The sequence below is a fragment of the Anoplolepis gracilipes genome, chromosome 9 (genome assembly GCF_047496725.1).
Source record: "Anoplolepis gracilipes chromosome 9, ASM4749672v1, whole genome shotgun sequence".
Taxonomy (NCBI): domain Eukaryota; kingdom Metazoa; phylum Arthropoda; class Insecta; order Hymenoptera; family Formicidae; genus Anoplolepis; species Anoplolepis gracilipes.
The window spans coordinates 3,446,846-3,463,221 of record NC_132978.1 but is presented as its reverse complement, the minus strand read 5'-3'; the positions used below and the strand labels follow the sequence as shown (position 1 = coordinate 3,463,221).

Here is a 16,376-nt window from a genome sequence, read left to right as displayed (position 1 = left end):
ATGGCGATTAGATCGCGTTGTTGACGAATGGAAATGAATCATCTGTATGGGCAAGTCTGATAAATTATAAGTTTGTGCTCTTGACGGTTAACCATCAATTGGCTCCGCATTCAAAACATAGTCGGCATTAAAATATCGCTCAATGTTTCAATAAATTGCCAAGTGATTATTAATCACGTGACTATAATTGTAAAAAAATTCCACGGTTACGCGACAAATTCGTAGTGGAACACTTGCGACTGAACCAGAATATCGACACATGATCGAGTGTTTTTACGGTGCGATCCGTCGTTGCTTAATTTTTCGTACAATCATTGTTCGATCGTCTCAAGTTTCTGCAAATCCACACGATTTTTTCGCCTTAAGAAACTCGGGATTATGCTATCTCTTCAATCTCATAATCAGGTTTGCGTTCAATTTCCTACAATTGCATCAGTTTAATAGTGTCTTTGTATGCACATTGTATGTTATTCATATATAATTTACTGTCCTTGAACAATGTACAAATATATTTTATAGCCTCTGTTAAAAAATAGATAAATGTATTTTTATCCTTAATTTGTTTATGACATATATATATATATATATATATATGAAAATGCTTCTTCGAGATTACAAATTGACAAGAAGACAAGTGCGCTGCAATTAGGATATATTTGTTTAGATTTATTATTTCTATAATAATTAATATGAAATACTATGATGTTAATACAATGGAAAGTTTTACTTGAAATTTTATTTGTTTCGTGAAAGTACAAAGTCCTTTATTCTAGTTAGTTTTACACATATATACATATACATATATACAAACATATATATATATATATAAAAGAAAAATAGAATCCTTTTCTGTTTTTCTAATTCTTACTAAATGCTTAGCCATAATTATATATATATATATATATATATATATATATATATATATATAATTATGGCTAAGCATTTAGTAAGAATTAGAAAAACAGAAAAGGATTCTATTTTTCTTTTAAGTTAAGAAGGTGATGTAAATATTCTAGTGATTCAAATATCTTTTCATCTCATTCTTAGGTTTTATACCATTTAACGCAGCTAACATTAGCAGTCACTCCTAGGACAACTTTGTATTCAGTCCAAACTAAGAAACAGGATGAATCCCTACAAAAGAATACAAAGAAGATGGCAATTTGCCAAGACAGTCTTGAGGAGGTATTTTATAACTTCTATTTTATTTCAAATATTGTTAATATATGTGTATATATTAAAAGATTAATGTAATGATGTAAAACTACACAATAAATATATGAAGATTTATTATAATTAAAATTATAATTTCTGTTTTGTTGTTTATTTTTATGCAAAAGTATATACATAAGCGAAACTTTTGACTTGTTTTAGGCGGCAAAAAGTTGTACTGAACTATTGGAAATGAATTTAAACGCTTCAAGTGCATTAACAATGAAGAATAATAAAGTGTGTGTCATGTTAGATGATCTAGCTATCGGTATATTTAGAAGATCTTTGGAAGAAAATAAATGGAAAGTGTCTTATGTATCCGGCCTAAGTTTTGCTGACAACAAACGGGGCTTCCCATATTCCTCAATAACAGAGCCCATTATTCTACCTGTCATTCATCTAACGTCAAAACAGCATTGTAGATTGTTGCACACATGGTATGCCAAAGCGCTACAAAATCATATGCCAATTCGTACGTTTAAGTCTCAGCGGAGTATAAAATTGGAACTTGATCAAAATCCAACGTTCATGAGCAGAATAAAAAAATGGCTCGGCCTCTCTTCTAATCTTCATGCGGTATGACTTATATTTTACTTAAATAATCTTATCCTCATGACTGATAATGGTTTCATTATCAAAATATAATTACAAAAAACACAGTAGAATAAACCTTTTCTAATTAATTTTCTTTTCCTGTTATAGAGCTCAGTACATGAACCGAAAAGTTCGGATTTTGAAAAACTAAAACAGATTTTTAATAACACTGATGTAACAGTGGACGAGCAGAAAAGAATAAAAATGGCTTTTGTGGAAGGATATGAATCAGGATTGCAACGGCAGGTGCGAGGACGAACAATATTCTTCAAAATCATGCTAAATATGATAGCTGTCTCTGTGTTCCTAATTATCCTCATAATTTGGCTTTATCGTATGTATAAAAATTGATGTTACTTTTTGTATTTAAAGCTTTTCTCTATTAATTACGTTACTTATATAGTTAGTTATCCAGGAGGAGGAATATTCAAGCTTCCTATGAGCCATAGAATTGAAATCGATCCCGAGGATATTCATGTCACTTTCAATGATGTTAAAGGGGTAAGCACAAAATATTATTTTGAAAATGTCTACTTCTATGATTATAATGTTATAATTATAAATTAATTTAATTCAATTTCAACTTAAAACTAACTTAAATAAATTTGTGTTTAAATTTTCTGAATATTTTTAAAACTTACAGGTGGATGAGGCAAAGCAGGAGCTTCTGAATGTAGTGGAATTCTTGAAAAATCCTGATAAATTTTCTGCTCTCGGCGGAAAATTGCCAAAGGGTGTGCTATTAGTCGGGCCACCCGGGACAGGAAAAACATTGTTAGCGCGTGCAGTCGCTGGAGAAGCTGGTGTACCGTTCTTCCATGTGGCAGGTCCTGAATTTGACGAGATCTTAGTTGGCCAGGGTGCTCGGCGTGTCAGAGATTTATTCAGTGAGTAGGAACCAAGTGGACGAGATTACCACAAAAGAAACAGTAATAATTAAATTATGATGCCAAAATAATCGAACTCGTGTCAACCTCTTATGCAACTTTGCAGGAGCAGCGAAAGAAAAGGCGCCATGTGTAGTATTCATTGATGAGATCGATTCTGTTGGTGCGAAAAGGACAAACTCGGTTCTTCATCCTTATGCAAATCAGACAATTAATCAATTACTTTCCGAAATGGATGGGTGGGTTTATGAATTAGTTGAAATCAAATATAGTTACATTTTTTTTAATTCAGTTCTTTTAAAAAATAGTATCATTATCAATCATATACAAGGTATCTTCAAACTCACAAATTTAATTTTAAAAAACATTTGTCTACTTCTATAATTATAATTGTGATTTTTTTTTTTTTTAAGCTTTCGCCAAAATGAAGGTGTCATAGTTCTTGGTGCTACAAATAGACGCAAAGATCTCGACAAAGCATTAATGCGTCCGGGCCGTTTCGATGTTGAGATTTATATTAGTAAACCTGATTACTTTGGCCGTAAGGAGATATTAGACCTCTACTTATCTAGAATATTGACGCATGAGGTTGATACAGTTTATCTAGCACGCTGTACTACTGGATTCACTGGAGCTGATCTTGAAAATATGGTTAGAAATATTATTTTATAGTAATGTATGATATTACTATAAAAGATTGTGCCATTTTTTATCTATGGCTTCTGCAATTAATTTTTTAATGTAATCTGAAAATATTGAGAAAACACTAAATAAAATTTTATGCAGATAAATCAAGCTGCATTACGTGCAGCGATTGATGAGGCGGATTGCGTCACTATGAAACATTTGGAATATGCTAGGGATAAAGTGTTGATGGGTCCTGAAGGCAAGTTGAAGTTGTGTGACGAGGAAGTCAATCGTATCACAGCATATCATGAAGCTGGACATGCTTTAGTAGCATTTCATACAAAAGATGCTGTACCACTTCATAAAGTTACTATTGTTCCACGAGGATTATCGTTAGGTCATGTAAGTAATTAATTATTGTTAATTATCATAATTATTTTTATTTTAATTATTTAGTCTGCAGAAATTGTTTTTTACTGTTGTCAGTAATAGTTGAACTTATTTATAATCTTATATATATATATATATATATATATATATATATATATATATATATATATAATGAGATAATTTAGATTTTTTTATATTAAGTTATATACCTCAATTTTATAACTTTTAATTTACTTATATATTTTCAGACTTCTTACATGCATGAAAAGGATGTTTATCATGTTACAAAGTCACAATTATTAGCTAGAATGGATTCCATGATGGGTGGCAGAGCTGCAGAGGAATTGATATTTGGTCCAGAAAAAGTGACGACTGGAGCGTCTTCTGATTTAGTGGTATGATTATATTTTTTTTTGTTTTGTAATTTTCTAAATTTTATTTTTTATAACATAGTTTTAATTTAAATAATATCATATGATCTATAATAACATAATATAACTTTTATAAATTTATTGAATTTATTGATTTGTAGATGTTATTACACATTATATATAAGTACTATATTGCACTACTGTATTGTATTGATAGAAATTTTTATTTATTTTTGCCAAAAAGAAGACAAAATTTTTTCCCTTACTCAAGGCATATTATATTACAGTCGGACCTCTTATCCTACGACATTTTCGGTCTGGAATCTTCCCCTGAACCTCTGATCCTACGACAAAAATTTGAGAGTGGGGGTATAATTCCCCTTTCGCGGTCGTAGCATGAGAGGATTTTTGTCGTAGGATAAGAGGTTTCGTAGCATAAGAGGGTCGTAGGATAAGAGGTCCGACTGTATAAATTAAAAACATAGACATGTAAATCTGAACATTTTTTATAGGAAGCAACAAAGATAGCAGAGTTGATGGTAAAAAATTATGGAATGTCAGAAAAAGTAGGATTCAGGTCAATAACAGAGAATAAGAAGCTTTTTAGTAATAACAATACATATGCGCCAAGCACGAATGAGGTCATTGACAATGAAGTAAAGCGGATTTTACAGGTAGATTATCTTGCGTTAAATAGAATTTAATTACGATTAATTTTTCAATTTGTATAAAGATTTTTTAAAATATTAATACAATCTTATTAATTATTGTATTAAGGCAATAAGAGAAAATCATTGTTGTATAATTCTTATTTATAATTTATTCTAATTCGCATTTAACATCTCTTCTTACAGGAATCATTTGAGCGTGCAAAATCAATTTTGAAAACGCATGCAAAGGAACACAAACAGTTAGCAGAAGCATTATTACAGTATGAGACATTGGACGCGGATGATGTAGCTGCCATTGTAAATGGTAATTAATTTATATAGAAAGACATAATATGTGATATTGAAAATAATTGATTTTTTTATAATAGTTTTTGAGATCACAACAAATGTTAATAAACTAATATAGTAACTAATATAGTAATCATTTATATTGAAATTACATCTTATTGTTTCAGAAACGGGATTCAGTAAACGAGAATCGTCTGCAGATCCGAAAAGATCGACAAAAGGATCTTAATCTAAACGCAATTGTTTGAGAACATTTACTGAGAAGGTAGGATTTAAGCATAATTATATAAAATTTGCGCGGACAAACACAGATATAATTCGGATAATGATTGCTGTATTTTGTACAAACTTATAATTGATGAGAGATTTAAAATACACTCGAAATGCAAATCGTAAGTTTTTTTTTTTAGATTTCATTTTAAACTACCATTTTTAGTCGAAATATATAATAAATTTAATATAAATATAAATTATCACTCAAATGTCTATTTGAATGTTTACAATACTTCAAACGTGTATATATACGTCTCAAAAATAGATGCTGTTGATGTATTATATTAACAGCAGTTATTTCCGCGTTTATTTCTCTTTTAGTTATTTAAAATTTTTAGTTATATTTTTAGTTAAAATTTTAAAAGATATTTTAGAATTTTAGAGATAATATTATAGAGAAGATATTAAGAGATTATATATGTATTTCCCTCTCCTAAACATATAGAAAGTTTAATAATTATTCTATATTTAACAAATTATAATAAAAAGAAATTGTTTATGCATCAAAATCTGTGTAAATCGATAAATATTCTTTTTATTCAACAGCACCTATTTTTGTACGAAATGTTTATTGTTGGTTAAATGCCAACTTCGGCCAACCATTAAATTCCGCGAAAAAACGCTGACAATTCATCTGAAACTTTAAATGCGCCGAAGAGATAAAATTCTGCACTCGTTGGAATTTTTAATGAAAAAAAGCAGTCGTTAAAATAATGTATTTGATCAGAAGAGTGCATTTTTCGAAAAATTCATCCTTTGCTCGTAGTTTCTTAGTCTCTCTCTCCTCTCTTTTTCTCTCTTTTTTTTCTCTGCTACAGTCTATTTAAAATAATAGTCCGAATTTCTTTCTCAAATAAAATAAAAATCATCAAAATAAATTATTGACTATTAATTAATTATTCGCGTCTTCCTTTCTTCCTGCTTGGTAATTGCAATTAAAGAATTGCAAAATACCTGGCGAATATAAAAATATACCAGAAACATAACAAACTTTGACTAAATAGACATTATAATTATAAATTGTATATTAAATTATGTATATATATATATATATATATATATATATATATATATATATACACAAATATTTATATACAGATATCTCAACATTTATGTATTATTTCAATCCTCGTTATCTCTTTAATGCCGATAACAATTTACGAATTTACGTTCTTCTTCTATAAGCTAAATTTGTGTAGATAATTTGAATTTATTTAATTATCAAATATATATATTACACATGTGAAAAAAACAACATTTGACAGAAGTTTCAAATTAGGCCGGTTCTGCTGACAGTGCTGACAATCTATAATATACGTAATGTTAACTATAGATTTTCAACACTGTAAACGCATGTAAGCTCATTTCGGATCGCAGCCTTATTCAGTCTAATGTTTTCTACCGAACACGCAATTAGTACGTCCTGCAAATTTATTTGTAACTATGAAATTTTTTCCTCGGTATATCGATAAATATGCGCGATATATTGCCGTTTTTGTACAAATATATCCCGCCATAACATTCGATCGGTTCGGTGATTTTAATGAAGTGATTTCTGTAATATTTCATGTTACTTATATTTATTTTACGGTCGGTGTGAAGTGCACGGTAATCACGCATCGGGAATCGGGAGTGCGAAATGGAATGCCAAACGATCGTTGCAGTATACCTCAATTAAGGTAACGTAATGGTTATGATATATATTTGTGTATGCGTATGTGTACGTGTACGTGTGTTTGCTTACTATGGTTGGTTTTACGCACGGTGCGGAAATGCATATGTTACAATGTTTGCATTATACCGCGACTCATTGGATTTTTCTGTGCACAGCGAATGCATATTGGATATATCGCGAATGAATGAATCACAAATTAGAATGACAAAGAATTGTATTTACCTTAACGCGCGACTTTTTTCCAATTATATTTTTATGGATGAGTGATTTAATCAAGAAAAAGACTGCTTAAATGTCACACACAGGATCCACATGTTAGATCAATTTTGTACAGTATATTGTCACGATATGTGATATATGTGTGTATATATATATTGAAATTTATTATATTAAATAACATAAAAAGTTGCATGATGAGTGTGTTAAAATTTCGGAAAAATATATCAATAAAAAAAATTAGCGCGTACATAAGAAGCACATGGACTACTGTTGTGTAAGCTTCTTTTGAACGAAGAATTATTATTTTTCAAATGAAAGTACCAAATATCTTTTGCACGGAAAACGAACGTTTTATATTTAAAAAAAAGAAACTTATCCTTTTCTTTCTCTCCTTAAATATTGCACAGAAGAGCGTTTTCTACATTGCAGTATTATTACAAGCCTTTTTTAAAAAAATAACAAACAGTTAATATAATTAATTAATATAATTTTCTTTTTAATCCCAAAGAAATATTTTGCCTGCGTTCTTTATTTTTCGGTCACTTCTGTCACCAAAGGAGTTCTTTTCAACATTAGCTTTGTTTTTGACACGTCGCGATTCGCATGGGAAAGGCGCACAATTTACCCAATTTCCAATGCTTGCGTCGAGGCTTTAGTATCGCAATTATATCGGGCGTGGGCCCCGGAGATTGAGTCGGGGCTCATAACTCTCGTCGGTCGTAACGTTCAGCTGCAGGCCGTTCGTTTGGCCGTGCCTGCATTTCATAGGCCGCCAGATGTTACGCGTCTACATATCAGCGCGACCCACCACTTCACCTACGCTGTACGTACGTATTCATTACTAAATTACAAGCAATACGAGAGGCGAGCAATACGATGCGACGCGGCTGTGCCGAACAGAGGCTGGTCTGCCTGCGTTTCAACCGCGAATCGCCGATGGCACGTAAAACAACGGGGCGAACAACGTCGGCGAAAGCTCTGTTTGCTCGCACATAACGAAAATATTTATAAATGCAATTCTGTGTATTATGTAAGACTTTTAACGCTTTTTATTAAGTGAATTAATGAACTAATGAATAAGCGATAGATTGAACAGGACGCATGTATGACTACTGCCACTGTGCATGTGCGTACATACATAAATAGGTAAAATGATAAAAAACGAAATGCTTATAAATGATTGTTTTATCTAAAATAATCTATTAAAGTTTTTAATTTCTCCATTAATGATTTAGTAATTTTCATAATAAATTTATACTAGGAATTATTTTATTTTCTCGTAAAAGAAAAATTTGTCTAACAATAAGATATTTTCCCTTTTATCTTCGGGCTCTTTTTCTAACAGTTTAATCAGGCATTCATATGTCACTGGAGAGTTCTTTCGACAGCAGTTCGTGACCATTCGCTCATCTACAATATACACAATATTATAACTTCTACATGCGCTTTTATGTACATATATTTTTTTCTTTTTCTTTTATATTGTATAAAAAAATAGTTATTTTTACACTCACTTATGTAAAAGTTATATTGTATATTAAAACAGAGAGAATTGATAAAAGAATTAATAGTTTTCGAGATATATTATTGTTGCGCTTTCTGATTGATTTTAATTAATTTTGATATTCATCTCCGTACTGTCGTTCATTTACAATCATTTGCGCAAAAAATATGACGCTCTTTTAAAAGGTAATATGTACTATTAACTTTAATATTGAACTAAGAACACAAGGAACAACAAAATTAATAGAATAATCATAGTCGTTGAAAAGATGAGTCCGCAAAGCACTTAAGCATTCACAAGACTTTACAAGATATCAGCTCTTTATATAAGTTGTTAATAAATAATTTGACAGCGTACTAAGAGATGATCTCTTGAAGATGAGTACAGTAAATATTAAATTAGACTTGCTGCTTCAATACGGAGATGAAACATAAAAAGATGCGCAACATTCTCTTCTCTTTTCAAGATTCTCATCTTGAGAGAGAATTATAAGTAATAGTTATTATAGTAAAATAGTAGTATATCTTCTTAAACATTTTCATCATTTTTTTATTTGAAAGTAGAAATATATATATATATATAACGCACACTTTATTGAACTATCAAGAAACTGTCAACAAATTGAATTTATATTCACTTTTCAACGTCATTGATCGCCAATCAGACTCACGGAAAAAGTGCAATATAAATCTCGAAATTCGACTTGAACAAACAGGCTTCACTGGTTTTCATCACTTTTTATTACGGATAAATTTATATTTAATATTAACAATTATAATTTTTATATGATTGAAAACAATATAAATTTTTTAAATTTATGAATATAATCTATAATTTATATTTATTATTGAATTACATACATTTTCTAATTGCTTATATTTTATAAAATTTTTAATTATTATATACATAAGAAGATTCATAAAAAAATATTACAGTTGAATTTCTTTCTCATGAAAAGATGTATATTAAATAGACGCATTTTGTAAATTATATTTTTAATATATTTTCTTTTAGATTTATTTGACAAATTAAAATTTTTCCAGTTTTGTATTAAATACCGTAACTATCTAAAAGTTATTTTGAGAGCAAGCGAACGATCAATTACTTAACTCTATTATCTATCTCATTCGAGAGATTACTGCCTTTCACTTGTTTATCGAAAATTACTCGCACACACAAACACATTCCTAAAACAATCTCTAAACAATCCAAATTAATTCGAACGGACGCGCGATGATCGCGTTTTCTGTTCACGGATAAATCGCGGAGGAAGAGGCTTGAAGCATGGACTTGTAGCGAGCAGATACAAGCGCGGGAACGGGCAAGGGTAGTTTCTAGGGGGTTACATTGTCTGGGGAAGGCGAACACTATTTGCTGGCAAAGTAGATTAGGTCGGTATTGATAGAGACAGAGCGGCGGAAAGAGAGAGGAAGTAATAGACCGATAAGGATTGAAGGAGGTTGGACGTAGAAGGGGAAGGTAGAGGTAGGATGGATGAAGGTGGGTTCTCTGAGACGGCCAATATAGGATGGGATATAGCAATAGAGTTTCGCTTACGAGGTATAACCGCGTTAGACGGTGCCCTTTGTTGTATCAGTGCGCTGAGGCGCAATTGCCTTAAGTTCTGATCTCACGAGATGTCGGGATGCTGGATGGCGGTCCAGCAAGATAGATAGGTTGATTTTTTTCTCTCAAATTTTACGCACACTTGATCCGAACGATACCCTCAGAACGGTACTCAATTTGGTATAATTTCAATCTTCATCTCTGTAATTGCCATTGATTTGTTATAATTTGCTAATATAAACGTAGCGTATTCGTACATTCAATAGAATGCGCAGAATATCCTAGAAATCAATTGTACTTTCTTGTTTAATTGTGGTTATTTAACCGACTTTTGGATTTTTTTTTTTTTGAAAATTTTTAAAATAATGGCAATAAGATATATATCCTCTTTTTAAATTTAATTTTAAAATATTTTAAATAAACATAGATGATTATTTAAATATATGTTATGATTAATTAAATTTTAAGTCCTATTGGAAATAACTGTTATTTTAGATTAAAACTTGCTTTTTATGGAATTATTAATTTTATTTTATTGTTTTTATTTGTTTTTATTTTATTTTTTCATGAATTTCTCTGGTTATTGTATATTTTTTGCTAATGTTTTTATGTCTGAATTTCTAGATATCTTGTGTATTATATATACGTATTATATATACATTGAAAAAATAATTTTTAACGTGACTACATGCGTTTAGTAGGTTATTATTTCATTAGTTAAAATTTTTAAATATTTGACTTTTCAATACTTAAATATATATTTCAACTAAAGTAATAATAATCAATTAACCACATTTAAAGTTAATGATTTTTTTTCTCAATGTAAATCATTTTCATTGTTTTATTCATTGACTTGTTATCCAGATGAACTTGCATTATAATATTTTTAACAATTAAGAATTATATAATTTTTTCAAAGTTTAAAAGACCATTTTAAGCACGAGTTGCATCTTTGAATCCCTTTATTGAATCTACATCGCCGCGAGATCTTTCTCGCATATCATTTTATTGCACGCGAAACCGCAACCTGTGCATATAAAGCAACTCGACATCTTTTTTCGCGATTACACATGTATCTCCTTTATATGCTACGTTGTACTTTGTTTTTCTTTTTTCTTTTTTTTCATTTTTTATCGCACCGTTGCACTTATAGAATGACATGCCGTCACGTCTGGCGGGTTAATCAGAATTTTTACGGGCTGACCCGAAAAACGAAACTCGGCGCAATCAACATTAAGCTTTACTGCCGGCTACTAATGCGCTGGTATTGCGATCCATCAGTACGTAGTAGCATTTTATTATGCACTGCATTTGCTGCTTCCGATTCAAACCGGTGCATTTCCGCCTTTAACTCTATACTCCATTATTCCTGATTGCTTTGATTATCGATACGTCTAATAAATATTAAATATATTAATTTATTTTCGTAAAAAGTGATTTTATTATGTGCGATTTTTTTGGCTTATATAAATTATTAACTTTATTATCTGTTTCTCTTTTTTAAAATATTGTGCTAATTATCTTTTAGCTTAATATCACGTATTCGGGCTGGTACTGTATTTGAGGTAATCACTGGTTGCAAGTAACATTTCCGATAAATGTCAAGTTGAAAGGACAGGTCAAATCGACAATAAAGCCAACAGTTACTTATCATTGAACTTACATTTATAGATTATTATTTCTACTAAAAAATGACAATTCTAAAGACTATTTTCAGAACTTTTACACAAAAGAAAATAAAATGTTATTATCTAGAAAATATGTGTTTAACCTAATTTTAAAACGAAGCTTCAGATGTGGATATATTTTATTTTGTAATTCATGGAGATTCCTGATTTAAATCAGAGAACTTCGTGAATTAAAATAATATATGTTCAACTGAAGCCGAGAAGAATATAAATATGTCAGAGTTGATAATTTTATCTCTCTGCTTCTCGCGTATATCTTTAGCTCCTTGCACACCCTAATGTTACATCCCTTTTTGTAGCCTGCATGAAGTTACGCACTTTTTTCTCAAGAATTCAAGCAAAAAAAGCGACGGTTGTTGGTTGCGCGCCGCCCTTCCGTCACGAAGGACTTCGCGAGGGTGTAAGACAGGGTGGGAGAGAAGCGCGGCGTAGGAGCGTATAATACATAATGTTCTTGCCGCCCCTTAGAATGTACAAGGTTTCGGTTCGTACATCCATCTCCCGCGTCATAAGCACGCCGACTAAAACATCGTCGATTTTTCTTGCATAGGTGTTACGTGTTTTTGATAAATGGCTGCCCGCGCGATCTCTCTCCTCCTCCTTCCGCCTCCCCTTCCTCTTTCTCGGCCTTCTTCCGACATCATTGTTCCCGAAACGCACTAATATGCACTTTCTGCAACCGCATCCGAAAGGCTGATATTAGCCAATTTAACAAGAATATGCTATTCTCTCTTCTTTCTTTCTTTCTGTCTTATTGTCAGATTAATTTTCTTTCATTCCTTCTTTTGAGTGAAAAAAGAGGCTTTTCGAGAAGCTTGAAAAAAAAAAAAAAATAATATATTGCACAGATGCATAAGATTGCACAAGATTAATATCTATGAAATCAATTTTTGTCTCATCTCTTTATATAAATAAACTTTAATTTTCAAAATTTCATGTTTATATGTTTTACTACAAATTGTTTTTATATAATTAAATTATGTTTTCATAAAATGAAAGTTCCAATTAAAATTTTGTTAAAGCATAAAATTAACTGAAGAATATTTTTGTCATTTATGTGTCATAAAAGAACTAATATAAGTGCTTAAAATTTTTTTTTCAAAGAAAAAAGCTCGTCTCTCAAAATTAAGCAAGAAAATTCATTATTAAAACATATAATACCGTAAATAAAAAATACTATATAAGAGTCTAAAATGGTATCATAAGTTTACAAGTAGAAGATTTATAATACTATTCAACTTTTAATAATCGATGGCGATATAATTAAGTTTCGCGTTAAATTCTCATTAAGGAAAATTACTTGACACTGAAAACTAAGCGAAAACTTTTTTCATTACTTTTCACACTTTGCATTTATGACTGAACGAAGACACATATAGAATTATATTATAGAATATGTGTTTAGATAAAGAAAAAGAGAGAGAGAGAGAGAGAGAGAAAAAAAAGAATGATATAGCAATTTTGTCGTTTGATTAAAAGTATTTTTTATTGGGTATTGATTGGTACTAATATGCCTATTTTGCGCGTGTGGCGCGGATGTTATCGATCATTCGCTTTACGACCAATAGGACTTGATGATCGCAGCAGGAGGCGAGGATATCGATAGGATGAGCAAATGACTGGCACAGCACGCGATCTTCTATTACTTACCGCGTTAATTGATATTGATGTGACGTAGTCCCTTTCGAGAAAACTGATCGATATTAATGCGACGCGCCTTATGGCATTAATGAAGAAATAATACTGGTTACATTAAATTCGCTTTCCGATATTCTGTTTTTTGTTAATTATTGCATCAATCTCGATCTCTTGATACTTTATGTAATTCCATTTTTGATAAAGAGAAAAATCAACGTTTAAATAATAAAAAAAGTTGAATCATTATAATTCATAATTAATAAAAAATGAATTATAGTTTATTTATATATAAAAAAAAGTTGATCTATTATGATAGGTGTGTCTCTCAAGAAAACTCACTCCATATCTTATACATTTTAAAGCAACGCCATGTGTCTGATGTTTCCTCGAATATATTTGAATATATTTGATGATTTTGCCTATATACATAAATAAGTTTAAAAAACCGTTCCATGAGATTTTTTTTTTGATCTCGTTGATTTAAACAAGTTTCAAAAACGAAAATGAAGAAAAAGAATAAAGAAGAGCGAGGCGCGATAGATTGGACAGAGGGCGGGGAGCATCACCTTGTTTCTGGCAATTAGTCATGATCGACGTCACGCGCCGAGTGTTTCCAAAGTCCATCGCGACTAATTGCCGCGAAGGCGACGGCCACCAAGTAGCCATCGGAAATTTGTCAATTGCAGGTAACTTCGGCTCGTTCCGCGCACAGTTTCCTCGCAGATGTTCCTGATAGGCCAAAGTTACGGGCTACGCTTGCGGAGCACCTTACTTCGACGGCCGTTCCTTTGTACACCAATTTCTTTAACCCCCTTGTCCCGCTACCCCCGCTACCTCATACTCTACCTACCTACCTACTCCCAAGTCACCTTCCTTCGTTACTTTCTTTGTTTTCCTTCGCTGTCAAATGTCACAATCGTAAAATCGATACGTTACACCTACAGTTAAATCCGAAGGGAATTCAGACATACATTTGAAACCTAAAAAATCCGGAAATTATCTACTATTATTTTCAGACATGGGGCTCGCTGTAATTTTTATCAAAACACTCACGAAAAAATTCTATTATTATATATCTGTTATATACAATATATATTGTGTGCATGTGTGTGTGTGTGTGTGTGTACTGTATACATATATTCACTTTATATCCGTCAGACGTAATCTCTTATCATGTTTACGGTCACGTTAAAAATTAAATTTACTTAAAGATGTGTTGATTTTTAAATAATGTAAACATTTTGAGAAATATTACAAGTATGTTAATAAACCTTAAAAAATATAACAGCAACTTGTTTCAAATAGGGAAAACATCAACTCATTAAGTATATTGCTACATAGGGAAGTACTTCGAAGATGACAGGAACCATTAGTGAGTAACTAATTGAGGGGTTTGAAGGTAAAACCCGGTAAACTTCGAGTAACTGACATTTATGCAAATGTCAGTTACCTGATTTTACGTCCAAACCCCTTAATTAAACACAGTTGTCAGATGGACATTCTAAACGCTTAAAAAATTAAGTCGAAAAGGAAATTATACAACATTATAGGTAACAATTGTAAGTAAATATATGTACACTTACGACATTTTTGAATAATTGATTTCCAAATTTGATGCGATGATATCATACATTTTAAATAGACCGGAAATTTTCGTTTCTGTATTTAAAATGGAATTAAAGAAAACAGACTTGTTTATACCAATCATCATTACTAATATATGTATAAAATAGAAAAATAGTTTTTATTAGGCATAAAGTAATAATTTATTTACTAAACTAAGAGAACTTCTTTGTTTCTCGCATTTCGCACGCATACAATTATTATTCTTTTAAAAATCTTAAAAAAGCAAGCATTCATATATGTATATTCTTACATAGATATAATACAGTATATGTTCTTTCACATTTATCTCTTTCTCTCTCTCTCTGTCTATTGTTCTCATTTTAAAACTGTTTTAAGTCCATTTATAAAACCTCCCTGAAACCCTATTCAGAGCTACGCTCCTAGCTGGACACGGTCCGGCGGCGTTTTGCTATTTTCTCAGGACTCTGGCATTGCGCGTCGCGATGCGTCGCGTCGCATCGCGTTGTCGGCCGGATCTCGCGCGTCGGCCACGTGACGTGGCACGTATACGCGAGCGTCGGCGGGCGTCGAGACGCTGCCGGAAAAGGGGCGTCCGCGGCTTTATGTTCCCGTTGGGAATTCCGTTCTCATGCCTCACGGCGTTTCGTTTCACGTCGACGTCCCGCCGTTGTATATATATGTATGTGAAACTGCAGCGTGTCACACACATACAAGCAAACACGCACGCACGCGCGCCTGTTCAAAGCCGCGCTGTCAGACTGGACACGAAACTTTGCTGGGTCGCCTGCCGTGATCCGCGAGTCACGTGACGCGATACGCGTGTCAGGATCGGCTCCGCAAGACGATCGCGTGTGCAGATGTATTAGCAGATTGTTGTTGCAATTTAACGTTATGTGATTAGCGTGGTACACGGTACGTGTAGCACTTAGCAAATTGGTTCAAATCAAATGTTAACGAATGTTTGAAGATATTTATGGCATCTCAATTCAAAAATATTTGCATTCGAGAATATTTTATAGCGTAAAGTTGTTCTCTTTGTATAAAAATATATTTTGAAAGAGATATATATTTGAGAGATGGTCAAGGTATCATAAATAATTTAATATATATATTTCAGATTTTAAATTTTCGAGTTTGGAACTTATACGTAAATTTGTAAAGGTTGCTTTAATACCTATAACTAAGG

At 31.7% G+C, this 16,376-nt stretch overlaps 2 protein-coding genes across 3 annotated transcripts in view; both read left to right on the top strand.

The window, feature by feature from the left end:
• Positions 1-54: 54 nt before the first annotated feature.
• Positions 55-5,436, top strand: Yme1l (ATP-dependent zinc metalloprotease YME1L). Of its 2 annotated transcripts, none has more exons than XM_072899545.1 (13): positions 55-405; positions 1,048-1,185; positions 1,375-1,788; positions 1,915-2,140; positions 2,222-2,307; positions 2,450-2,693; positions 2,800-2,932; positions 3,107-3,344; positions 3,480-3,722; positions 3,959-4,105; positions 4,594-4,755; positions 4,936-5,056; positions 5,208-5,436. In XM_072899545.1, the coding sequence occupies exons 1-13, from the start codon at positions 379-381 to the stop codon at positions 5,267-5,269; spliced, it is 2,241 nt and encodes a 746-aa protein (XP_072755646.1). In that variant the 5' UTR covers positions 55-378; the 3' UTR covers positions 5,270-5,436. The 2 variants fall into 2 exon arrangements, with proteins under 2 accessions (XP_072755646.1, XP_072755645.1); XM_072899544.1 differs by having other exon boundaries at positions 56-405; positions 2,210-2,307.
• Positions 5,437-6,974: 1,538 nt separating this feature from the next.
• The window catches only part of LOC140669570 (uncharacterized), a 183,042-nt gene continuing 173,640 nt past the window's right edge, over positions 6,975-16,376 (top strand). Inside the window, exon 1 of the mRNA XM_072899550.1 lies at positions 6,975-6,992. The gene's annotated coding sequence lies outside the window, so the exon portion shown is untranslated. The remainder of the gene's footprint in view (positions 6,993-16,376) is intronic.